At 37.8% G+C, this 26,228-nt stretch overlaps 1 protein-coding gene across 5 annotated transcripts; it reads right to left on the bottom strand.

Annotated features, from left to right (window-relative positions):
* Positions 1-5,185: 5,185 nt before the first annotated feature.
* Positions 5,186-25,792, bottom strand: THAP9 (THAP domain containing 9). 5 transcript variants are annotated; one of them, XM_074039811.1, is made up of 6 exons: positions 25,645-25,792; positions 21,596-21,791; positions 19,894-20,197; positions 18,589-18,739; positions 15,570-15,684; positions 5,186-8,754 (listed from the first exon to the last, which is right to left on the bottom strand). In XM_074039811.1, the coding sequence occupies exon 6, from the start codon at positions 8,577-8,579 to the stop codon at positions 6,777-6,779; it is 1,803 nt and encodes a 600-aa protein (XP_073895912.1). In that variant the 5' UTR covers positions 8,580-8,754; positions 15,570-15,684; positions 18,589-18,739; positions 19,894-20,197; positions 21,596-21,791; positions 25,645-25,792; the 3' UTR covers positions 5,186-6,776. The 5 variants fall into 5 exon arrangements, with proteins under 5 accessions (XP_073895912.1, XP_065401122.1, XP_073895913.1 ...); XM_065545050.1 differs by lacking the exon at positions 15,570-15,684 and adding an exon at positions 20,603-20,668; XM_074039812.1 differs by having other exon boundaries at positions 21,586-21,791.
* Positions 25,793-26,228: the final 436 nt, after the last annotated feature.

The following is a 26,228-nucleotide window of genomic DNA, read 5'->3' on the forward strand; positions in this document are numbered from 1 at the left end:
GTGAGTCAAAATTATACCGCTGTACTCTAGCCTAGCAATCAGAGCGAGACCTTGTCTCAAAAACAAAAACAAAAATACCCAGGAAATCAATCTACTCTGTCTTTTAATGTGAGATGTTCTTATGATAGCTATCTTTCTCAGTTTCCTTTTTTCTGAAGCACTAAACACAACCTGTAGGTCTTATCTCTGGGGTCTGGGAAACAGAACCTTAATGTTACAGGTACAGGTACAAAAGCAAACAGTGATTGGGGAGGTGGGAAGGACATACTCCTTAGTTCCCCATTTTCTGGTAGTGGACAACTGACATTTTTTCAATCTTATGTAAAATGTGAATAAAAATACTTTTAGAAAAGTTACCTATTTTTATTGTTCTGTAACACAAATAGTTAAGAAAATGAATACCAGTTATATAAATGAAGCTTCACAGCAGGACCTCCAGCCTAACTCTGATCATATTGTATCTCTTAAGCATTTTCTATAGGAATTCTGGTGTGGCCACCCAAAGCAGAGGGAAGGCAATCAGCTAAAAATCCCTTACTATTGGAGTTATTTTCATCGTGTAAATTACTTAAGGCTTTTCTTGTGAGGGCTTCTTGAATGCACATTTTGTCATTATCTATAGACCAAAGGTGAGCTTTTTTTTTTTTATCTATGTGATTTTATAAGTTGAAAGCTATAAGGTATTTTTTTAATTAAAAATTTCCTTCTAAATGGCAAATTTTATGAGAGCATTTAAGACACTCTTAGTTTCTATTCAAAAGCAATAAGAAAACAATTGTATATTTAGGGTAATGTTTATTATAAGGTCACAGGGATTTTATAAAACTGTCATTTGTCATACTCGCATATGAAATCTGATCCTAATATTATAAAAAGAATACATCATGACCAAGTAGGGTTTATCCCAGGAATAAAAGGCTGATCCAATGTTTAAAAAAAAATCAACGTAGTTCACTGTATCAGCATACAAATAAGAAAAGCCAAATGATCATCTCAAAAGTTGCAGAAAATGACTGTGGATATAGGAAAAACTGCTAAATTGTATGTTTGTTTGTTTCTTGAGATGGAGTCTCACTCTGTCGCCCAGGCTGGAGTGCAGTGGTGCGATCTCAGCTCACTGCAACCTCTGCCTCCCAGGTTCAAGCAATTCTCACGTCTCAGTCACCTAAGTAGCTGGGACTACAGGCGCACGCCACCATGCCTGGCTAATTTTGTATTTTTAGTAGTGATGGGGTTTCACTATATTGGTCAGGCTAGTCTCCAACTCCTGACCTCAGGTGATCCACCCTCTTTGGCCTCCCAAAGTGCTGGGATTACAGGCGTGAGCCACTGTGCCCAGCCACTATATGCTTATTTAAGAGGGTGAATATTATGGTTACGTCAATTTGATCTCAAAAATTGTTTTTACCCAAAAGGTGCAGAAAAAAGTATCTGGTAAAATTCAACAGCCACATATGATTCAATAAACAAAAAAATAAAGTCTTCAGAGAACTAAGACTAAACCTGATGAAGACCATTTGCAAAAAAAGCCTGAGCTAACATACAAATGGTGAAGAATGCTTTCCTGTAAGACTGGGAGCAAGGCATTCTTATTCAACACTGTAGCGCACTGTGCAATAAGGCAGGTGGGAAAAAGGCCCACAGATTGGAAATAAATAAATAAGACAGTATCTATTTGATGATATGAATCCCTATACAGAAAAACCAAAGAATCTAAAAAGTACTAGAATAATTTAGCAAAATCAGTATGCAAAAGTTGACTACTTCTGCGTAGCAGCAATGAATGTTTAGAAACAAATTTTTAAATCACCACTTACAGATTTCAGAAAACATGAAATCTAACAAAAATATGTAAGATCTGTGCTGAAAAGTAAAAAACTGATGAAAAAAATCAACTTACAAAAAGAAGATGAAAAAAAAGAACCTACAAAAAGAAGATATACCATGTTTCATGGATTTGAAGATTCTATATTATTAAGATGTCAATTCTCTCCACATTGATCTATAGATTTAACACAACTTCAGTCAAAATCCCAGCAGGAATTTTTATAGAAATCAACAAGCTGATGATAAAACTTATATGGAAAGGAGCAACCAGAACAGCCAAAATATTTGTGAAAAAAGAACAAAGTTGGAGAACTCCCACCTAATTTCAAGACAGATAAAACTAGAGTAATTAAGACAGTGTGGTAGTGGATAGATCCTATTTATCAGTTGAAGAGAATAGAGACCCCATATATATATAGTTGGTTTTTTATAATTGCACAAAAGTAGTTCAATGGGGATAGTTTTTTAAACAAATGGGGCTGGCATATCCATATGTAAAAATATGGACTTCATGGCTAGGCGCCGTGACTCATGCCTGTAATCCCAGTATTTTGGGAGGCCGAGGCAGGTGGATCACTTAAGGTCAGGAGTTCAGACTATCCTGGCCAACATGGCAAAACCCCATCTCTACTAAAAACACAAAAATTAGCCAGGTGTGGTGGCACACACTTGTAGTCTCAGCTACTCAGGAGGCACAGGAATCACTTGAACCCAGGAGGTGGAGTTGCAGTGAGCCAAGATCATGTCACACTGCTCTCCAGCCTGGGCAAAAGAGCGAGACTCGGTCTCAAAAAAAAAAAAAAAAAGAACCTCAACTCATATACCAAAGTTAACTGAGAATGAATGATAGCTTACATGTAAAACCTAAAACTACTAAATATTGAGAAGAAAACCTAAGAAAAATCTGTGACCTTGGGTTAGGCAAAGATTTTAGTATAAAACTAAGATTCCCAAAAAGAAAAAAATTGAAAAACTGGACTTACCAAAATTAATTACATCTGCTTTTCAAAAGACACTGTTAAGAAAATAAAAAAAAGCCACAGACTGAGAAAAAAATAATTGCAAAACACATCTGATAATGCACTTATATCCAGAATATGTAACTAATGCTCAGTAAGAAAAGAGCCAATCTTCCAAAATATGAACAAAAGACTTGAGCAGACCTTTCACCTAAGATGATACGTGATGGCAAAGAAGCATATGAAAAGGTGCCCCACATCATTGGTTATTAGGAAAATGCAAGTGAAAACTACAATGAAATAGCACTAGACACCTATTAGAATGGCTACTTTAAAACAGACCAAAATCCTGACAATATCAAGTACTAAGAAGTAGTGCAATGGGAACATTGATATATTGCTGGCCAGAATGCAAAATGATACTCACTTTGCAAGTTTTGGCAGTTTGTTATAAGGTTAAACATATACTTACCCATCTTGTGGTTATAGCACATTTTGTTGTTTTCATTAATCAGTCGATGGACATTTAGGCTTTTTCCCACTTTTTGGCTACTATCAATGAAGTTCACGTACACATTTTTGTGTGGACGTTTTCATTTCTCTTGGGTATATGCCTAGGAGTACAATTTGCTAGGTCATAGGTAACTCTAAGCTTTTGAGGAACTGCCAGGCTATTTTCCAAAGCTGCTGCCCTAGCTGGACTATTTTACATTCTCACCAACAAAAGTGTATGAGGGTTCTAATTTCTCCACATTCTTGCCAATACTATGTCTTTCCTTTTTTTTTTTTTTCCTTTCAGAGATGGGGTCTCACTCTTTATATTGTCCAGGCTGGTTTTAAACTCCTGGGTTCAAGCAATCCTCCTGCCTCAGCTTCCCAAATGCTGGGAGTTGAGGCATGAGCTACTGTGCCTGGCCATGTCTTATTTTTTTTTGAGACGGAATCTTGCTCGTTGCCCAGGCAGGAGTGCAGTGGCATGATCTCAGCTCACTGCAACCTCCGCCTCCCGGGTTCAAACGCTTCTCCTGCCTCAGCCTCCTGAGTAGCTGGGATTACAGGGTTTCATCATGTTGCCAGGCTGATCTCAAACTCCTGACCTCAGGTGATCCACCCGCCTCAGCCTCGCAAAGTGCAAGGATTACAGGCATGGGCCACTGCGCCCGGCCTCGATGTCTTCTTTATAATAGCTGTCCTAACAGGTGCGATGTGATATTTCATTGTCATATTGATTTGCATTTTCCGGATAGCTGATGTGAACATATATTCATGTGTTTTATGGCCTTCTGTATATCTCCTTTGGAGAAAAATTCATATTCTTTAACCATTTAAAAATTTTGGTTATTTGTCCTTTTGAGTCATAGGAATTCTTTGTAGACTCTAGATATAACTTTATTAGATAAATGATTTGCAAACATTTTTTTTCCATTCATTTTTTTCCATTCAATGGGTTGTCTTTCACTTTCTTGATGGTATCCCTTCAAAGCACAATTTTGATGAAGTACAATTATTTTCCTTTGCTGTGCTTTAAGTGTCTTAAGAAACCACTACCTGGCCAGGCACAGTGGCTCACACCAGTAATCCCACCACTTTGGGAGGCTGAGGTGGGTGGATCATGAGGTCAGGAGTTCAATACCAGCCTGGCCAACACAGTGAAATCCCGTCTCTACTAAAAATACAAAAATTAGCCGGGCATGGTGGTGCATGCCTGTAGTCCCAGCTACTCGGGAGGCTGAGGCAGGAGAATCGCTTACACCCGGGAGGTGGAGGTTGTGGTGACCCAAGATCCCTCCACTGCGCTCCAGCCTGGGCAACAGAGCGAGACTCTGCCTCAAAAAAAAGAAAAAAAGAAAAAGTAACCACCACCTAATCCAATTCTCAAAGTTTAACTCTATATTTTCTACAAGTTGTATAGCCTTACCTCTTCTATTCAGGTCTTTGCTTCATTTCAAGTTAATTTTTTTGCATGTGAATAACCATTTCTCCTAGCACTAGTTATTGGAAAGTAGGATAAATTTTTTTTTTTTTTTTTTGAGACAGAGTCTCGCTCTGTCGCCCAGGCTGGAATGCAGTGGCCGGATCTCAGCTCACTGCAAGCTCTGCCTCCTGGGTTTACGCCATTCTCCTGCCTCAGCCTCCTGAGTAGCTGGGACTACAGGCGCCCGCCACCTTGCCCGGCTAGTTTTTTGTATTTTTTAGTAGAGACGGAGTTTCACCAAGTTAGCCAGGATGGTCTCAATCTCCTGACCTCGTGATCCACCCGTCTCGGCCTCCCAAAGTGCTGGGATTACAGGCTTGAGCCACCGCGCCCGGCTGAGGATAAATTTTTAAAGGGAATGCTTTTCTCTGAAGAAAAAAATGGCCAAAATGCAAAGTCGAAATTATAACCAAACTGCCCTAAATCAAAAATGAATGAATAATTTATTTCACTGTAAAGTGTATCATATCAAGTAAATCTGGTATAAGACTCCAAGCCCTTTCACAAGTGCAGGAGCAATTAACTGGGCTAAAAGTAGTGATGAGACTATTCTTATCTTCTTATCTAAGAGAAATCTGTGACCTTCAGATTCTTCAATATTCATCGTCTCTATCGACCATCTCTTTCCAATTTATCTAGCACTTAAAGTAATGCAAAACACTAAAATACAGACATCTGCACATCAGTCAAATGTAACACCAAAGGGCATTAGATAACTACACATATAAATCTTGCTTTACATAAAGATCAGGTACAGAGCTTGGATTTATATAAGCAATAAGTTAAAGTTGGTGATTTACAAACAGGCTTCCTTTAAATAAGATTTATCCTGGTGTATTCAATTCTATTTACAAACAAAAAAAGCACAATATTCAGACTTTTCAGCAATAGGTTCTGTATAAAATGAAGTATAAATTGGTTACACTTCAAAACTTAAGCCTTTGTTTGAGGTAGAATAAACAAACATATCAAAATATACTTTGTAAGGGGAATTTTAATTAATATACTTTTACGTTATCATTAATCTTTTACAATTCTAAGTTTTCATATTAGGATTAACTGTACTTTGCAAACACTTAGTGACAAAAAAAGAGATGTTTTATAACACAGGTGAATAATGTGCTTGTTTCTTCTATCCATTAAACTATTCTCATTTGTGAAAGCAGAGTTACCTATGTTTTTCTGTTTCTCTTTTCAAATGTGGATGTGAGTGGAGAAAACTGTCCTTAGTATGCTTCCATCTTCAAATTAGGTTCCCCCTGTTTTCTGATGAGCAGTGAGCTTTTTCAAGTCAAACTAAGTCTCCAGCCTTTTATTCAAAAGTAATATTTCAAAGTTCAGAGATAATGGACAGTGAAAAACACATTAGGTATGTTCTTTCCAGACTGCACTCCCCAGTGTGGCTGTAGCACAAGGAAGAATCTCATGGCTCATGTCCTTTACCTTCTGCCTGACGAAGTTTAAGCACTTCTATTTTAGGTATCCTGGGACAAGGGGATTTTTGCAGTATTTGATATTTGTTTGAGCCTAATTTTCAAACTACAATTTAATTTTCATATTTAAGTAAAAGTTATCTTCAAGGTTTTATAGGTATTGTTAGTATTTTTAAGAATTGTAATCCAAAGATCTTTTAGAAATGCAGTGTAGTCATAAAAGTAGTCAATGTTTTGATAACTCATAGTTGTTTTTCTTGTTTTTGAAGCAGATTGAACAAGTTAAAACTGTGTCCAGTAACACTGCTTAGTCTTACAGTAGTAAATTCAAAGACAGTACCTGTTGGCCAGTCTGCTTCTACTGACTTACTGCTTTCTACATTTTGGAAAACTCATAAATGCTACAAGCCATACCAAAAGTATAAGCAGATTTTGTGATATGCAGAATTTGAAATTTTAATAAGTCAGAATTGCAAATTTGCCCACTGTGCAGAATGATCAATTTATAAAATATGGTAAATTGAACTTTAAAAAATGTTGACCAAGTGTTCTTAATTAAAATGTTAATATATTCTAGGTCTCTCATTTGAATGGATATCCATCATTACTCAGCAAATGCCTGAATTTACTACTGGTATTAGCAAAACTTGAACATTTATAATCCTGTAGAGATGACCAGTGTTTCCTTGATAAAGTTTTCATATCAGTTCTCTCTGACTGTTTTAAAGGGTTCTGTGCAACATTTTTAGCTCTGATATTTAAGAAACAGATTATTATATCCTTTAGCAACTTGACAAAGTGATTGATGGCACACACTTCTCCATCAAAGAGATGCTTATTCAAATCTACAAAAAGATAAATATGCCCAGAAAGCTCACATAATATTTTCTGTTGAAGATACAATTCCCTTTGTTTAGGAACTAGTTCAAAAATTGCCATTCTTGAATGGGTTCTTACAACTCGCTCACAAATATTTATGACCCGACACAGACCTTCTGAAGGAAAATGCAAACCATTCTTCTTTTTAACAAATAATAGTGACCCAATTTTAGAGGCTTTGAGATCCGATGCATACAGTGCAGTGATGCAGTCCTCACAAGTTAAAAGAGCTGATAACTTGTTTGCAACATAACCAGCATAACAGATGAGATTTCGCCTATGATCTGACAGGTCTAATAATGCCTCACTTAGTGAACAATTAGACCAGTCTTGACAAATACCCTCTTCGTGAAAGAGAGTCTTTGTAACGCTGACACCATACTGACGTTGAACTGTCCAAAGTGCCAAGTCTTTCCTTCGAGCAACTGAAATGTCAAAGATGCTTACTTTGCTTAGAAAAACTTCATCTTGAAATTTGTATCTGGTCTCCAAATTATGGTAAGCTTTCTGGAATGCCATGCAGGTAGGGCTAGAACTTGTTACTAATACCTGCCTAAGCATATTTAGAAATAATTCCAGATGATCGTGACTGAATTTATAAGTCAGAAGATAAGGAAAAGGCATGACCTTTGGGAAAACATAATTTTGGTAGAGCCATTTTAAGCTCTCAGCATTGAGCAAAAATCCCAGGAATCCTAGTTTTTGCTTACCCTTAATTATTTGATTATTGCTAGTGTCAGATAATGTAACAAAAATAGTCTTGGCTTCAATTAACACGTGGTTTATTTTACCGTAAGTTTCAGGCCACAGAGGCCCTTTAAGTCCCTTTCCATAACAGTTCCTACTGTTAAAGATGTCAAATAGATTGTTAATTAAACGTAAAAAATGGATGGTACCAATACAGTTTTGAAAAGGTGGCAGGTCTAAGGATAGCAAATATTCTAATGCACTGGCTACACTCTCACTAAAGAGTTGGGCGGCACAATTCACTTTCAGTACATGGTTTTTCAAATTTGCAAGTGTACTTGGTATTCTTTCCATATTTGATAATTCCTGTTCCTCCAGTGCCACTAACTCCACAAGGTGCTGCCAATGTGCTATGCCATTAATAAACTGAATGCTTTGAAAATTCTGAAATGCATTTCTTATTAATCTTAGCAAGTGGCAAGAGTCAAAGAAGTATGCAATCTGTTGACTAGACGATGAAGGATGCTGAAATGTACATTTCATGTCGTCTCCATCAATATGTATCCCCAATGCTTTTGCCATCTGAACACTATGTGCTGTGGCATCAGATGTAACAGCCAGAACTGTGATTCCTATGTCACTCAGTTTACCAATAGTCAGACGAAGCAGCTGAGCTTGCAAATATCCAGATGCTCTGTTAACAAAAAAATAACCAAGAGGTGTTCTCCAATGGCCAAAAATACCCACTGCCATTAACAAAACAGTTTCTGAAGCAAGTGGCGTTTCATCAGCATCAAGTTTTCCAAGACCAAAGTCCATAAACCCCTGCAAACTGTGACTGCTAGGATCCCAGTGAAGCTGTTGCTTGAGAGGTATACTTTTTATTAACAATGAACAGTATTGATAGAGCTGATCTCCATTCTCTACTCTTCGTTGAAGAAAAGAAAAAATGTTGCTGTTGAAACCTGGACTGGGTTGGCATTTGGATAACCACCTAGAATATATAAAAAGTGAAAAACAGAAAACTTAAAGACAAATAAAAAGATAAATGGGAAAATGCCTTAAGCAGTACTAAAGTAGTCTCCTATCCCTGTAGAAATAAAGCCAAGTATATAAGCAGCCAAACTCTATAAATATTTTCAATGGTAAATTCGTTACAATAAAATAGTAAGATAAGAGAAACTTAGAAACACAAAGTAGTATTTTAAGATGCAAATATACAACATATTTTTAATTCCTCATTTATTCTTTTTTTTTTTTTTTTTTTTTTTTTTTTTTTTTTTTGAGACGGAGTCTCGCTCTGTCGCCCAGGCTGGAGTGCAGTGGCCGGATCTCAGCTCACTGCAAGCTCCGCCTCCCGGGTTCACACCATTCTCCTGCCTCAGCCTCCCGAGTAGCTGGGACTACAGGCGCCCACCACCTCGCCCGGCTAGTTTTTTGTATTTTTTTAGTAGAGACGGGGTTTCACCGTGTTAGCCAGGATGGTCTCGATCTCCCGACCTCGTGATCCGCCCGTCTCGGCCTCCCAAAGTGCTGGGATTACAGGCTTGAGCCACCGCGCCCGGCCTCCTCATTTATTCTTTAAAAAGTAAACAACTAACCAGTTTGTTCTAACTGATCTTTTTATATGGTAAATCATAAACAAGTCTTACCTGTAAATTCACTGAAATGAGAAAATTGCTGAATGTGAAGGAACCTTTGAGAACATCTAGTACATCTACCTCATTTTACAGATTAGGAAACTGGGACAGAGGGAGAGGTTAAGCGACTTGGCCCATAATATACTGTTAGTTATGAATGAATGTGAAACCTGGCTTTCCTGATGCCCAGGGGTTTAGTGCATTTCTCATTCTTTACAGCCTCAAAATTACACCCTTAAAGGCATATAACAAGTGTGCATCTGCACCCCTATACAACCTACCTGCGCTACTGTTTTTCATAGTATCCCTGCTCTTCTCAGACTGCTAAGTATTTTCTTCCTATTACGGTGTCTATCTTTGGAATTCTTCTTACTTCTAGTTTACTCTAACTTGTTATAGACCAGGAAAGAAAACAGCCACATTTAATAATTGTCTAAAACTAAAGGGATTCTGAGGCAGAGACTAGGATGTTCACCTGTAACTAACATACACTTTTGTAACTCAAATGTCTGTTAAGTTAAATTTCTGATTTTCTGGCTATATTCTAAGGCAACCAAGGCTTCTTCTTGGACAGCTGACCTCTACTTAATTGTGAGTTTAATGTTCTTCCCTAAGTATTTTGGGATAGGGCTTTCCAAATATTTTAAGTGTCACCTAGGAGTTTCATAAACAAAATTCACCTTTAGTACATACTATGAACTTTCACATATATGAAATATATATACTACACACACACACACACACACACATACACACACACACACAGAGTTGACTTCTGAACTAAATGGCATGGGTACACTTATACCTGAATTTTTTTTTTTTTCAAACAAATGCATGGAGAGAAAATACAGTATTAATAGGATGCAAAACTTGCGTATACAGCCAGCCAACTTTTCATACACATAAGTACTGCAGGACTGTCTACAGGACTTGTGTATGCATGGATTTTGGTATACTGGCACAAGTGGGGGGTGTCCTAGAACCAATCCCCCCACATATACCAAGGGATGTCTGTAATAGTTTAAATATATATATATATGTGTGTTTATATATACTTAAATGGCAATTATGACCCACTAATTTCATGATCCATTAATAGGTTTAAAAAACACACTTATAGGCCAGGCATGGTGGCTCATGCCTATAATCTCAGCACTTTGGGAGGCTGAGGCAGGCAGATCACCTGAGGTCAGGAGTTTGAGACCAGCTTGGCCAACATGCTTAAACTTCATCTCTACTAAAAATACAAAAATTAGCTGGGCATGGTGGTGCGCACCTGTAATCCCAGCTACTCAGGAGGCTGAGGCAGGAGAAGTGCTTGAACCTGGGAAGTAGAGGTTGCAGTAAGCCGAGATTGCGCCACTGCACCCCAGCCTAGGTGACAGAGCAAAACTGTCTCAAAACAAAACAACATACTTACAGGATGGCAAAAGACATACCTTGACTATAAGTAGGTTATAATCTATTCAGAAGACAAAAGTATCTGTTGTTCGTATATTAAAATAGGCAAACCAGAAATAAGGCCACACACTTATGACAATCTGATCTTCTACAAAGCTGACAAAAACAAGCAAAAGGGAAAAGACTCCCTATTCAATAAATGGTGCTGGGGTAACTGGCCAGCCATACGCATCAGACTGAAGCTGGACCCTTACAAGCCACATACAAAAATTAACTCATGATGGATTAAAGACTTACATGTAAAACTCAAAACTATAAAAACCCTGGAAGGCAACTGAGGCAATATCATCCTGGATATAGGAACAGTAAAAGATTTCATGACAAAGACACCAAAGCAATCATAACAAAAGCAAAAATTGACAGGTGGGATCTAATTAAGCTAAAGAGCTTCTGCACAGCAAAAGAAAATGTCAACAGTAAACAGACATCCTACAAAATGGGAGAAAATATTTGCAAACTGTGCATCTGACAAAAGTCTAATATCCAGCATCTATAAGGAACTTAAACAAATTTACAAGAGAAAAACAAGCCCATTAAAAAGTGGGCAAAGGATATGAACAGACACTTTTCAAGACATACATGCCACCAACAAGCATATGAAAAAAGCTCAACATCACCGATCGTTAGAGAAATGCAAATCAAAACCAAAATGAGACACTATCCCACACCAGTCAGAATGGCTATTATTAAAAAGTCAACAAATAACAGATGCTGGCAAGATTGCAGAGAAATGGGAAAACTTACTTATACACTGTTGGTGGGAGTGTAAATTAATTCAATTATTGTGGAAAGTGATTCCTCAAAGGGTTAAAAGCAGAACGATGATTTGATCCAGCAATCCCATTACTGGTTATATACCCAGAGGAGTATAAATTATTCTACCATAAAGACACACGCATGCAAATTTTCATTGCAGCACTATTCACAATAGCAAAGACATGGAATCAACCTGAATCTCCATCAATGACACACTGAATAAAGAAAAAGTAGTACATACACACCATGGAATACTATGTAGCCATAAAAAAGAATGACATCATGTCTTTTGCAGCAACATGGATGGAGCTAAAGGCTATTATCCTCAGCAAACTAACACAGGAACAGAAAGCCAAATACTGCATGTTCTCACTTATAAGTGGGAGCTAAATGATGAAAACTTGGCTGGGCACAGTGGCTCACGCCTGTAATCCCAGCACTTTGGGAGGCCGAGGGAGGCAGATGACCTGATATCAGGAGTTTGAGGCCAGCCTGGCCAATATGGTGAAACCCCATCTCTACTAAAAATACACAAATTAGCCAGGCTCAGTGGTGTGTACCTATAATCCCAGCTACTTGGTAGGCTGAGGCAGGAGAATCACTTGAACCCGGGAGGTGGAGGTTGCAGTGAGCGAAAATCATACCACTACACTCCAGTCTGGGCAAGAGTGAAACTCTGTCTCAAAAAAAAAAAAAAAAAAAAAAGATAAGAACTCATACTCAAGGAAGAAAACAACAGACACTGGGGTCTACTCGAGGCTGGAGGTTGGGATGAAATAATCTGTACAACAAACCCCTGTGGCATGAGTTTACCTATGTAACAAACCTTCACATGTACCCCGGAACCTAAAATTAAAAGATAAAAAAAAAAAGGAAAAAATAGTAAGACAATGACTAAGCAATATAGCAGTGCTACAGCACACTAGAATGTTGACAACTCTTTGCAAGTATGTCACCGAATTTTAATTGTTTAGTTTATTTCTTTTACATTAGGATTCTCAAATAAGCACCAAAGATGCTAACTGTGTTGCATATGTGGTACATACATAACAAAGCACTTAATGTCTCTATGTAATTTTATTTTAAATGGGTTAGGGTTAAAAAAACAACCAACTTATGTTCTGCTGAGTTTGATTTTTTAAATGGAAATCTCAATGGTATCTGAATATCTACAGCTACTAAAACAATGTCATGAACATGAAGCAGAATGGTATGTAGATTTGTTGATTTATTTTTTAAAGTTTTTACAAGAAAGAGTAGGCATACCCAAACCAAGTTCATAAGTTAGAACGGTAAGGAAGGAAACAATTTCTCCTTTAAATCTCTCTTCTTCTCTGAAAATAAAACAATTTTCTTCTGATCATAAAAAAAGACATTCTTCTTTTTAAAAAAACTAAACACAAAAAGTATAAAGAAGTAAAAGTTACTGTTAATGTCTTTGTGTATACATACCTAGATATAATTTTCAAAATTGTATACTGAAACTATTTTTCACTTAATGGTAAGTAATGTTTCACATATTTTTATGCGCCCTTAAATATCAACCTACAGCAACATTTTAACTGTGTACACAGTATATACCACAGTATAGTTAAATGAAAAATAATTTAACCAACTCAAATCAAAGGACATCTTGATAATTTCAAATTTTAGATAACAGTACCACAATGTGTATGTGTATGCATGTGCACCCATACACATATACATATTTATGTCATTTGTGTAATTCCTAGGAATAACATACCGAGGTAAACTTACTTATATTTTAATAAGAAATTAAAGACAAAGTTTGGATTTCAGCTGCACATAAGTTGGTGGGTCAGTTTAAAATTCATATTCCCAGGCCGGGCGCGGTGGCTCAAGCCTGTAATCCCAGCACTTTGGGAGGCCGAGACGGGCGGATCACGAGGTCAGGAGATCGAGACCATCCTGGCTAACACGGTGAAACCCTGTCTCTACTAAAAAATACAAAAAACTAGCCGGGCAAGGTGGCGGGCGCCTGTAGTCCCAGCTACTCGGGAGGCTGAGGCAGGAGAATGGTCTAAACCCGGGAGGCGGAGCTTGCAGTGAGCTGAGATCCGGCCACTGCACCCCAGCCTGGGCGACAGAGCAAGACTCTGTCTCAAAAAAAAAAAAAAAAAAAAAAATTCATATTCCCAAATTGTCCTTGCAAAAGTTCAAACCAATTTTCATTTATACTCTCATCAACATGATATTTTAAATTAACAAACCAATATCTAATAACTTAGTTATGGAATGATTATAGGGAGTCACTTGTGTGGCCTAAAATTCTGCCTGGGAAAAATATAGTCCTAGAGATCTGCAGTGCTAAGTGTTTTTCTGTTAAGACTTTTAGCTACTCCCACTGTCGTTACTTTTGATTCTCTCACAGCAGGTAATCTATAGAGGGAGTTGGTTTATTAAATTGCAGTGAATATAAACCAAAAATTAGAAACAGAGGAAATATAAATAAGAAGCAACTGTGCCAGCATTTTCTATCTATGACCAAGATCACACTAAACATATCACTATTATAACAAAGAAAGTTGAGGTTATTAAGACTTAGTTTCAAAGGATTTGTGAAAATAAATTACCTTAAAAGACCGCAAACACTGAAAATTATAAAAAAACAGCTTTGGGAAAGTTTTGGACATAAAGAATCCAGGGAGAACTGAAAAAGGATCCAACATCAGTAAACAGAAAATTAGAGAAGTATCTGATGTAGCTAAGACTAGAGAAAGATATATGACAATCAGAAATTCATGAGGCACCCTATCTAACCAAACCAAGGGTTTAAAAAAAATTTAAGTCTAGTTTGGTCTGTCATCGTCCGATTCTTAACCATCTAATTGTTTCTCCATCATTATGGAGGGAAAGACAACAGTTTTGACCACAAATCTGGTACTGCATTTTTCTAGTTACTTACTTTTCCTGTCGGTGACTGGTCACATATTCTCCTTTCTTTCCAAATCTAATGCCTTCCTCCTCAACTCTCAGTTAATAACTTTATTTCATTGAGAAAACAGAAGCAATGCAATAAAAACTCATTTTCCTGCTGAGTGTGGTGTTGCATGTCTATAGTTCTAGCTACTCCGGGATTGCTTAAGCCCGGAAGTTCAAGGCCAGTCTGGGCAACACAGTGAGACCCCATCTTTTTCTTTTTCTTTTTGAGACGGAATCTCACTCTGTCACCCAGGCTGGAGTGCAGTGGTGCGATCTCAGCTCACTGCAAGCTTCGCCTCCCGGGTTCACGTCATTCTCCTGCCTCAGAATCCCGAGTATCTGGGACTACAGGCGCCCGCCACCATGCCTGGCTAATTTTTTTGTATTTTTTTAGTAGAGACGGGGTTTCACCGTGTTAGCCAGGATGTTCTCAATCTCCTGACCTCGTGATCCGCCCGCCTCAGCCTCCCAAAGTGCTGGAATTACAGGTGTGAGCCACCGCGCCCAGCCAAGAACCCATCTTTTTAAAAGACAAAACTCATTTTCCTACTACCAAATCTGTTAACCTATTGTATCTGTACTTCTGCTTTTCTTCCTGTTTCAATGGATGAACTGTCCCAAAACCTTAAGGTCACATTTCCTTCCACAGTGGTGTTGGATATCATCCTCCTGCAATTATCATTTCTCTTATACGTCACGAATTTTCTTTTCTCTCTTGGATTATTCCCATAAACATGCAAACATGCTGGAACATCTGCCATCTCAACAAACACCCTCTCCTCAATGCATGTTCCTTTCTACCCACAGACCCATTTCTTTGCTCTCCTTCATAGCAAAACTCCATGGAAGAGTCCACAATCATTTTCTCTGCTTCTTCACTTTTAGTCTCTCTTAATCCCACTCCAGCCAGGTTTACCTCTCCACCACTCTACTGTAACTGCTTTTGTCATGGTCACCAATGACCTTCATCTTGCAAAATCCAATGGTCAATTCTCTGTCCTCATCTTACCTGATCTCCCAGCAGCATTTGACATAGTGGACTACTCCCTCCTTGAAATACTTTCTACACTTGGCTTCCAGGCCATCACAATCTCCTGGTTTTCCTCCTGCCTCACTGGCCGCTCCTGATCAATAAATATTTATTGAATAAATGAATATTAAATATAATGATTATAAAGATCTAATACTTAAGATAACTGTGTTAAAAACAGATCACTTTTTATATGGGAAAATAAATGGAAATGTATATACCATTAATATTAGAATCTTATATTAATATAATATAATCTTACATTAATATAAGAAAATAAACGGAAGCTCTATATACCATTAATATAACAGAACACTATATGGCCACTAAAACAAAATTTTATTGGTAGGTAAATAGTTTTTTGTTTTTTTTTTAACTCGGAGGATATACACAAAACTGCTAATTGTAGTTATCTTGTGGGATTAGGGGAAGGGAAGTACTGTGTTTTTCACTTTCTGGTATTTATGTACTTATATATGGTTTGAATGTTTTATAACAAACATGTATTACCATCACACTAAACAATATACCTTACTTATACGCAAAGTACCTAAAGAAATGAGCAACTGTTTGAATACTGGAATTATAAATCTAAATATATATATAATGTTACAGCAAAGGTCACAAAATGCCAAATGACATGAAGAGAGAAAAGATAAATGTGAGCTGGAATTACCAGGAAGATTTAATCTAGGAGTTGATGCAGAACTATGGGAAATGAAGAAAACCATGAAAAAGATGAGAAGTTACATGAAATATCTTATATAAACCACAGTGAAATATCATTAAGTAACACTTTAAAACCAGTGTAGAAGAGATTAAAAAGGTATATGCTTCTCAACACAAAGAAAAGATAGATGTTTGGATTTATAAATGATGGATATTTTAATTACCCTGATTTGATCATTACAAATTATATAAATGTATCAAAATATCACATGTACCCCCAGAATATGTACAGCTATCAATCAGAAAACAAAAAAACCAAAAAGGTATAGGAGGAGAAATTAACATAGCACCTATAAAACTCTCTTGCTTAGCAAAAAGTGAACATTTATAAATAAGTATAATATCTAGCCTGAATGGTAAAATCATACTATAAAAGAGTAAAGCCTTATATACAAATGTTCATTTAAATATATGAAAAAACAATTATAACCCCAAAATGGAAACAATAGAAATGTCCAATAGCTGGAGAACGCCAGAGTTAGGTAGGGTAGGACTACCATGTATCATGCAGCTATTAAAACTTGTCTATAAAGAGTTCAAAATAATGTTATAGATAAAAGGCATACATAATAAAGTGATAAAAGGCTGGTTGGAAATTTATTTACAAAAGATCATAACTATGTAAACACTAGTAAATCTAAGTGCACACACACACACACAGACAGGAAGGAAATACTCTAAAGGTTAACAGTAATTGTTTATATATATATACTGTGTATATATATACAGTATGAGATATACTATATTATATATAATATATATAGTATGGCATATACCGTATATATAAAATATATATATTTTATATATTATATATTACATATAGTATATATTATATATAATATACATATAATGTATGGGAACAATAAATTTTTCGTCTTCTAAATTTTTTTAGAAGAGCAGCCCACTCTGAAGGTCAATTATTTTTAAATCTTTTATTAGTAGTATTATTGTAATAGTGTGTATACAGGAAAATCTACAATTTTTAAAAAAGGAATCTGGGCTGGGCACAGTGGCTCATGTCTGTAATCCCAGCACTTTGGGAGGCTGAGGTGGGTGGATCATGAGATCAGGAGTTCGAGATCAGCCTGGCCAACATGATGAAACCCCACGTCTACTAAAAATATAAAAATTAGCTGGGCATGGTGGACGCCTGCAATCCCAGCTACTCGGGAGGCTGAGGCAGAAGAATGGGTTGAACCTGGGAGGCTGAGACTGCAGTGAGCCAAGATCTTGCACCAGTGCACTCTAGCCTGAGCAACAGAGCAAGACTCCATCTCAAAAAAAAAGGAATCTGTAAAACTAGGCTGGGCATGGTGACTCATGCCTGTAATCCCAGCACTTTGGGAGGCCAAGGTGGGTAGATCACTTGAGACCAGGGATTCGAGATCAGCCCGGCCAACAAAGCGAAACCCCATCTCCAGTAAAAATACAAAATAATAGTTGGGTGTGGTGGCACATGCCTGCAATCCCAACTACTCAGTAGGAGGCTGAGGCATGAGAATTGCTTGAACCTGGGAGGCAAGGTTGCAGTGAACTGAGATCATGCCACTGTGCTGCATGCAACCTGGGCGACAGAGCAAGACTCAGTCTCAAAAATAAAAAAAGGAATCTGTAAAACTAGTGGTAAAAGCAGTAAAAATTAAGAATTCAGTATTAAATTTATAAGACATTACTAAAAAATCATTGTTAACTACTCCACACGAAGAGAATTATAAATATATCTATCCATTTTGATCACTAATCCTAAAAAATTATTTATCAAAATCTGTTCCCTGGACAACCTACATTGGCATCAACTGCAATGTTTATGAAAAAACGCAGATTTTTTTTGTGCTTTGCCTAAGACCAATGGCGATCAATCCAGAACTGTTCTAGATTTTCCAGGATAGTCAGATATTAAACTACTGAAGTATACTGGAAATTCCAGTATTTCAGGATTCAAATTTTATCCACCCAGAGTGTCTGGGAGATGCAAAAAGCTTGTCACACTATGTGTCTTCATTTTGTTAGTGAAAATATTGCTGTTATGATAACAGGCAAGTACCACCTAGAAGTTTTTGAAAAACAGAAAATGGGCTAATAATGGGAGTCCATTTTTTCATTAGTCCATGTTTTCTTTTTTTAAATGGGAGTATGAGTACTAATAGCCTTAATAAGTAAAATGTGATAAAAGAATAATATGGTTTAACATCTAAAGAGTAATTCACATGTAATCAACAAGATGTGGTGATAAGAAACACACTTTTAAAAAATAAAGTAATTCACTTACGTTCTGAGGATGGAAGAATGAGGCAGCTTAAGAATCTTTCTTACATAATCATAGACTTTGCTACTGCACAAGTAGAGTGTACATGCAAATTGTTTCATTTCTGTGGTGTACTCATCTGTTTCTCTCCAATTATATAACTCCCACTTAAAATCTGTTAAAATAAATTTTTTTATTCTTTGTGATGAATAGTAAAATTTTCAGGTACAGATTATAGCATTTGGATGTAAAATGCACTGGGCATCAAAATTCAAATACAAATATAGATGCATTTTAATTAAGTCTATTCAGAGGTTAATATCCATGTAGGCCCCTTGACCAATTTATTCGGTTCATCTGGAATCATTTCACTAGAGGGAAAAACAATTTTTCAACTTGAATTATGTTTTACTATTCAGTGGCAGCCTGAGTGGAGAGATTTTTAGAGGAACAGGAAAGAAAATAAAATGAGGACATTTATTTATTTTATTTTGTTTCCTGATTAGTATTTATCTGAGGGTGAAAATTAGATATGAAAAACATTTATGGGGATAGGGTACTATTCAGACGGAACAGACCATCTTGCCTAATATCGAGAAAGAAAAAAAAAATTCTTTTCCTGGTGGGGATTCCTATTTATGACCTCTAGTCCCCTCTTGGAAAAACATAAAATATTCTCCTCCTTTGGAGATATCTACTCTTTTCTAAAAACAGGACACGTTTCTCTTTTCCTAGAATGTAATCCAAATCTCTGCTGCTTTCATCAAAGAATAAGTTGGCAATTTTTATTTTGCCCTTTTTCAAATATCTTAGTTCACAAAGAGGACTAGGTAGCCTTTCCGTGGGTTTACAGGTCTACTCTATAGAATATTTTAGAAAAAAATGTGGAGATACACAATTTCCAAGCTCAAAGAAATTCTGCAAACTAGTACAACGCCACTGCAAAAAAACTTTGGTAAAATTATGTAGCAGTTAAAACTGTTTATAATGAATTTGCAGTAGCGAATGGGTAAGAGCTACTATAAAAAGTGAAAAGTGCAGAACAGAAAATGGTATAAACCATATGGTCTCATCTCTGGGTAGTGGGATTACACATTATTTTAATTACTTAAATATTTCTTTGCTTTCCTATAATAAATGTTACTTTTATAACTGGAAAACCATAAGATACAAAAGAATTTTAGTGATTTTCTTTCTTCTTGCTTAAGCTGAGACTTTCACTTCCCAACTAAAAGCATGTTTTCATAGGCAAGAACAAAATAAATATTTAATGGTATTTCAGAAAAACAGCTATTTTTGTAAATACTACAGGTTACCAAAGGGAAATACCTGAAAATTGAGCTCGTAGCAGACACTCTGTTTCTTCAGAAAGTAGTTTCTCTTCTACAAGTGCATCAATTAATCGTAAACCCTTTCTCTTCTTGATCATCCTGTAGTTCTTTACAGAGATAAGTCTTTTTTTGGACACTTGTAACATTTGTTGCACCTCAGCCAGTTTCTCTGCACCTATCATCAAAGGTGTCTTTAAACTATAGTTATGGTCCTCAGTGGCAACTTCTTGAGAATTATCTGGAAGAGGTTGTTTTAGGATTTTCTGTCTTGCTTTACCTTTAAGATGTACACCTTGAGGAATCTATGACAGACATATAAAATTAAAGTTATTTTAGAAATAATCACACAGGAGAGTATCTATAAAAATACCCTAGGTACAAAGCACTAATCTGGTTGCTGTGGAGAGTTAGTTAGGAAAGAAAAGGTCAAAATCTCTGAATGTTTTAATGTATAGTTTATAGGGTAATATAAACAGTTTTTGGTTTTTTTTTTTTTTGCACTACACAGAAATATTAATGTGATGTTGAAAGTTTCTGAAATAAAATAACTAGAGAAAAGTGATAGTAAACTGGGACGGCTTCATGGAAGTGAGTTTTAAGCAGTTCTTAGAAGGTACAATAACGTGGTTAATGAAGGTGACAGAGAAGTTATTTGTGCAAAAAGGAAGGCATAGTGGACAGAGCATGGCTTTGGAATTAAGACTGACCTGGGTTTGAATCTTAGCTCCCTCAATTAGCTGTCACATAAGCTCTACAATCCCTTGTGTCCTCATCTGTAAAATGTGGATAATAATACAAGGTTGTTTTGAGGATACAATATAAGAATTTATGTAGATCTCCTAGTACAATGCCTGGACCATTGTAGCTCTCAATAATGGCAGCCATTATTGATTTTACACAAAAGTATGAAAGCAGGCAAATGTATCACATATATAGTAAGTATATACGGTTTGAAAAGAGAATTCAAGGCAGTTAAAAATGTACAAATCAGTTAACAGTAAGCTCTTGGAACTTGGTGAGTTTGAATTTGACACCAACTAAATACTTCCGAATAGGGGAATGAGATAAACCAATACTGAAAGAAGGAGACTCTGATGATTAAGAGGAAAGTAAGGCAAGTGTGAGGATAGAACAGGTGACTATCACAGACTGTGCAGAAAGTGAAAGCCCATGTGTCAGAGTTGTCGTTAAGGGGTAAAAGGATAAAATAAAACCAGTCATAGGAAACAGAAGAATATCATACCAATACTGGTGACTCACTCATAGAAAGTTTCATTATTTCCCATAGACTTCCTGTATCAATGTTAATAATTAGGTATATTTTTGATCAAGATAAATAACATTATTAGGAGGAACCAAAAAACATAATTTCAAAGAACTTTGAAAGCTGTCTCATAATTTTAAAAAGTCTGTATTCTAAGGCTATTTATATCTACCAGTTGATTTTTGCAATTGGTTAGTAACCTTTATATATATCTAGACAAATGATTTGCATTTATATAGTTTTTTAAAAGCTCCAGAACAAATGCTAATATATATAGATTTTTTTTTTTAAATTTTCAAAGCATTTAAAATCTATTACTGGATTTAAGACTTGGGATTTTTTTCTGTCTGCAAATTCTAGCTATAACAGGGGCTATCTTGATTTTTAAAAGCTCTGTAAATTTTCATTTTGTTGACTTACACCTACATTTTAGTACCTTGTATAGAGAAACAGAAGGCACAGCTCCTTTTTTCAGCTTTCTTCTTATGCCATATGACTCAAAGTCACTTTCTTGAAAATGTTTGGAACACAGTATAGCACCTGGTCCTGGAATCCAAATCTTTTTGCTTCTGGGGTCCACACGATTAACAGCCCTGATCCATTTTGAGCGCTGTATGGTATCAGTTGGAAATCTATGGCAATCAGATTAAAGTTCCATTAACATGAAAACATTATAGTAATACTGCAGTAGTATTTATTATATAAACCCATTTATTATTTTACTGCTTTATAGAAACATAAAGCCGAGTGAATTAAAAGTTTACTTAGTTCGTTTTTCAAAGTTCTTTGATTTTTTTAATCCACAAGTTCAATATCTGATTGTCTATGTCAATCATAGAGGGGCAATTATATTAAAAATCCTACTGTATTTTGTCTTCACTTCCTACACTTAACAGAATCTGCTCAAATTTAAATGGTTAAAGAATATATGACTCTTTTCCTTTCCCGTGGTGATTTTAAACTATTTGGTACTCCTTTTAAGAAGTGGAGCCTGGCCGGGCGCAGCGGCTCATGCCTGTAATCCCAGCACTTTGGGAGGCTGAGGCGGAAGGATCAGAGGTCAGGAGTTCAAGACCAGCCTGGACAACATGGTGAAACCCCGTCTCTACTAAACATACAAAAAATTAGCCGGGCGTGGTGGCCGGTGCCTGTAATCCCAGCTACTGGGAAGGCTGAGGCAGGAGAATCTCTTGAATCCAGAGGTGGAGGTTGCAGTGAGCTGAGATCGCACCATTGCACCCCAATATGGGCAACAAGAGTGAAACTCCGTCACAAAAAAAAGGTGGAGCCTAATTCCCCTCCCCGTGAGTGAGTATGGGTTAGAGTTAGTGATTTGCTAAGGAATGGAAAAAGAACGTGTGACAGTAAGTGACCACAGACTATGTCATAAAGGAACAAGTTTTCCTCCTTGCTCCCTGTAGAGAATGGTTTGCTCTGGGGTAAGGTATCTGGCATGTTATAGGCAGTCCTGTGGAGAAAACTAGTTGGTGAACAACTGAGGCCTCCAGTCAAAGGCCATGTTGAGTTAGTCTTTTTGAAAGCAGGTGACTTCAGCCTTCAGATGACTGCAATCTTATCAGGTACCATAACATCCAGCTACACTCCTGAATTCCTGACCCTTAGAAATGTGTGAGATGTTTATAGTGAATTTTGAGGGAACTTGTTATGCAGCAGTAGAAAACAAGACAAGTATATTTACTATATTCAACTTTTTCATGTTTAAAGGCACTACTTTTTGCTAGGCCTGATTATAAAAATTACCTTGCATTTATTTATTTTTCAATCCAAGCCAAATTATGTTTAGAAACTTGTCGGCTAGGCGTGGTGGCTCACGCCTGTAATCCCAACACGTTGGGAGGCTGAGGCGGGCGGATCACTTGAGGTCAGGAGTTCAAGACCAGCCTGGCCAACATGGTGAAACCCTGTCTCCAATAAAAACACAAAAATTAGCTGGGCATGGTGGCTCGCACCTGTAATCCCAGCTACTAGGGAGGCTGAGGCAGGAGAATCGCTTGAATCTGGGAGGCAGAGGTTGCGGTGAGCCAAGATCGCGCCACTACACTCCAGCCTGGGCGACAGCAAGACTCCATCTCAAAAAAAAAAAAACAAAACCAAAAAAAAACCAAGAAACTTGGGAAATTAACACAATAAGAACCACAAAACTACTCTTTCTGCCCCCTCTTCTTTGACTTATTTTAGAGACAGATTTATAGGTAACTATGCTTTTTGTGCATTTTAATTTAGACTTTAAGGCACATAGTTACCAGAACTGAGATTGGTATAAATTTTATTTCTCAGTTAATTGCTACAAAAATATAGCAGTGTGGTAAAAGATAATTCTGAGATACTCTCTCAATCACCTTGAGAAAGAAGACTGACTTGGAAAACCTGTTTTTAAGCTTTATAGCTTTAAAAGATCAGAACACTGACCTTTTACCAGCTATATGGTATTAGACACATCTCTCAATCTTAGAACTTCCTCATGGGGCTGTAGTAAGAGTGTATGAGGCTACAAATGTATTCAAAATCACTTTGTAAACTCTAAAGTACTATCCAAAGTTTGCGCTTTCCTAGGAACAACTAATTCCATTTTTGGGATTACAATTTTATTGTTCCAGGATGACGATGATACTTGATCAAGGGAAAATGAACAGGGAATTCTTTTTCCAATAAGGTTGGAGCAAATCTATCTTTTTTCAGAGTTATTTTTTAACTCATGGAACATATTTGCAAGGGAGCTTTTCCACAGATTTGGTATAGTCTCTAAATGTGCAAGCAACCCTCAAAAGTTGGCTGGTCCAACAACTTCTATTACTAGCGTGGTCCTCTGATGCAAAGCTTCCCAACTGGTATGCCTAGTGAGTACAGCTGTTGATATTGGCCTGGGACACCTGAGTAGTTACTTCAAGGCAGCCCCAGAGAGTGCTGCAGGTTTGCCCCCAAAGTATTGAACAATTATTTCCTATGCGTAAAATGCTATGAAAAAGGCTGGGGCTGGGCAGGGTGGCTCATGCCTGTAATCCCAGCCCAGAAGCTGGAGACCAACCTGGGCAACACACTGAGACCTCTTCTCTACCAAAAAAAAAAAAATAGCCGGGGTGGTGGCCTGTGCCTGTAGTCTCATGAGGCTGAGGTGGGAGGATCACTTGAGCCTGGGAGATAGAGGCTGCGCTGAGCTGTGATAGTGCCACTGCTCTCCAGCCTGGGCAACAGTGAGACCCTGTCTCCAAAAAAAGGAAAAACAAAAAAAAAAAAAGAAGAAGAAAAAGGTTGGGAAATATTGTAGTCTAACTAGCATAACTAGTTTTGAGTTCTGGAAAAAATTAAATTGGTAATAATACCATTTTTAAAGCATTTACCTTGTGCTCTACGTATGCTATAAAGTCTTACGTTTTGGTTTTACAAAACTCTACAAGGCAGGTTTTTATTCCTCTTACAGAAGAAGAAACCAAGACCCAGAACTAAGTACAGAGATCAGTAAATAATCAATTAAAATTGGAATTCATGTCTCCCTAGTTTAAAGCTACCTCTATCACAAGAAAAATCCCAAATCAATTATCGTCTCACATACAGAATGAATTGGTTCACACTGTTAACAATTTAGGTGGAGGGATCAGCCTTATTTAAAACATAAAAAAAAAAAAAAAAAAAAAATCAATGAATTTGATACACAGCCTACCATACATAATCCAAACTCCTTAACCTGGCATTTAAATTTTTTAAATGACTTGTCTCTCAGGTACTTTCCCATTCCTCTATATTTGCACTTTCTATCCTTTACATTTTCCCATGCCATTCCTAACTACCCTCTTCCTAAACCCATTTTCCAACCATAAAGTTCTTTTCGATCGTTCCATAAATCTGCTCCTTTTGTCTGGGATGATCTCTTTTACCCACTTTTCTACTTGCCGGTACACTCTGAATACTGATTTGAATGACCTATAGCAGTCTGAACCATGGATAAGTTCAGATAAGACTGGTCTGAAATTCTTCCCCACTGTCGAGCCAAACGAAACTTCCCCATGATCAAATCCAACCAGAATCGGACCGGCCTTGTAGAGCTCGGCTAATAGCACTTAAGAACTTTCAATGTCTGCCAGTACAGGAGAAAACTGATCTGTACTCGTGCTCAGGAACACGCCACACACTTCAACCGTTGTCCCAAACTGCCTTCCCTTCCGGCCTCCTCACTTTAAATAATAAGACCATCCAATTAATGGAGGACTCCTTTCGCGTAACTCTCGCTACAGCGGTAAGCGGTGCGAGACCCGGCTACAAAGAGGTAAACACTGAGCGAAGAGAGAGAACCTCAATTCTCACAGTGCCCCAACTCCGCTCCCACGCCCCGACGCTGCGCACGTCACGTCACGTCGCGTCACATCCACTGCACGACCCACAGTGCGGCCCCGCCCCGCCCCACGCCGCGCTACGGCCCGCCGGGCCCCGCAGGGAGTTCGAAGGCGCCGAGGCTGCTCCCATACGCACTGGTGGAAGGAGAGGCCGCGCTCCCGGCTGAGCACGGTGTCACGGGTGCTGCAGCCCACTGCGGAGCAACTTCGGGTCATCTTCTTGTTACGTGGGGCCCCACCTTCGGGGTTCCCGCGACAGCATGAATCACGACCACTTTAGCTCCGCCCGTTGACTGCGGCTACGACCTTTATTTGTCAGGAAAGGCGGGCTTTAGAGGCGCGGGACTTCCACACTTCCTCTCCGAAGGCCCTGCGCCGGTACCGTAGCCAATCACAGGCCACGTTGTGTCGCAGCAGCCAATCGGAAGGGCCTGAGCCTGAAGACGTGCACTTGACCCCTCCTCCTTCCGTGTTGGAGGCCCAATAGTGGGTTTTGCTGCCACCGGTTCATTTGCCTTCTGTTTTCACCCATTCTGGCACAATCCGCCGCCATCGTCGTTCTTTGTGAGACCGAGCCTGAAAATGCGAAGCAGAGAGGCAGGACCAAAATTGAGACGAATTCGGGAACCTGCCAATGGGTCTCCGGATGCGTTCTCTGAAACTGGAGGATATCGGGAGGAAAGGGTATGGAAAAGAGATAAAACACGGTGCCCTAGGTAT

This window comes from Macaca fascicularis, chromosome 5 (assembly GCF_037993035.2).
Source record: "Macaca fascicularis isolate 582-1 chromosome 5, T2T-MFA8v1.1".
NCBI classification, from domain to species: domain Eukaryota; kingdom Metazoa; phylum Chordata; class Mammalia; order Primates; family Cercopithecidae; genus Macaca; species Macaca fascicularis.

What these genes read in the sequence shown, in the direction of transcription:
- THAP9 (XM_005554918.4), bottom strand. Translation starts at nt 25,724, where the DNA reads ATGACCCGAAGTTGCTCCGCAGTGGGCTGCAGCACCCGTGACACCGTG. An exon ending in CTTCTGTTTCTCTATACAAG is followed by an intron (nt 20,198 to 21,595) that starts GTACTAAAATGT and finishes TGTCTGTCATAG; the next exon opens with ATTCCTCAAGGTGTACATCT. An exon ending in GCTACGAGCTCAATTTTCAG is followed by an intron (nt 18,740 to 19,893) that starts GTATTTCCCTTT and finishes TTATTTTAACAG; the next exon opens with ATTTTAAGTGGGAGTTATAT.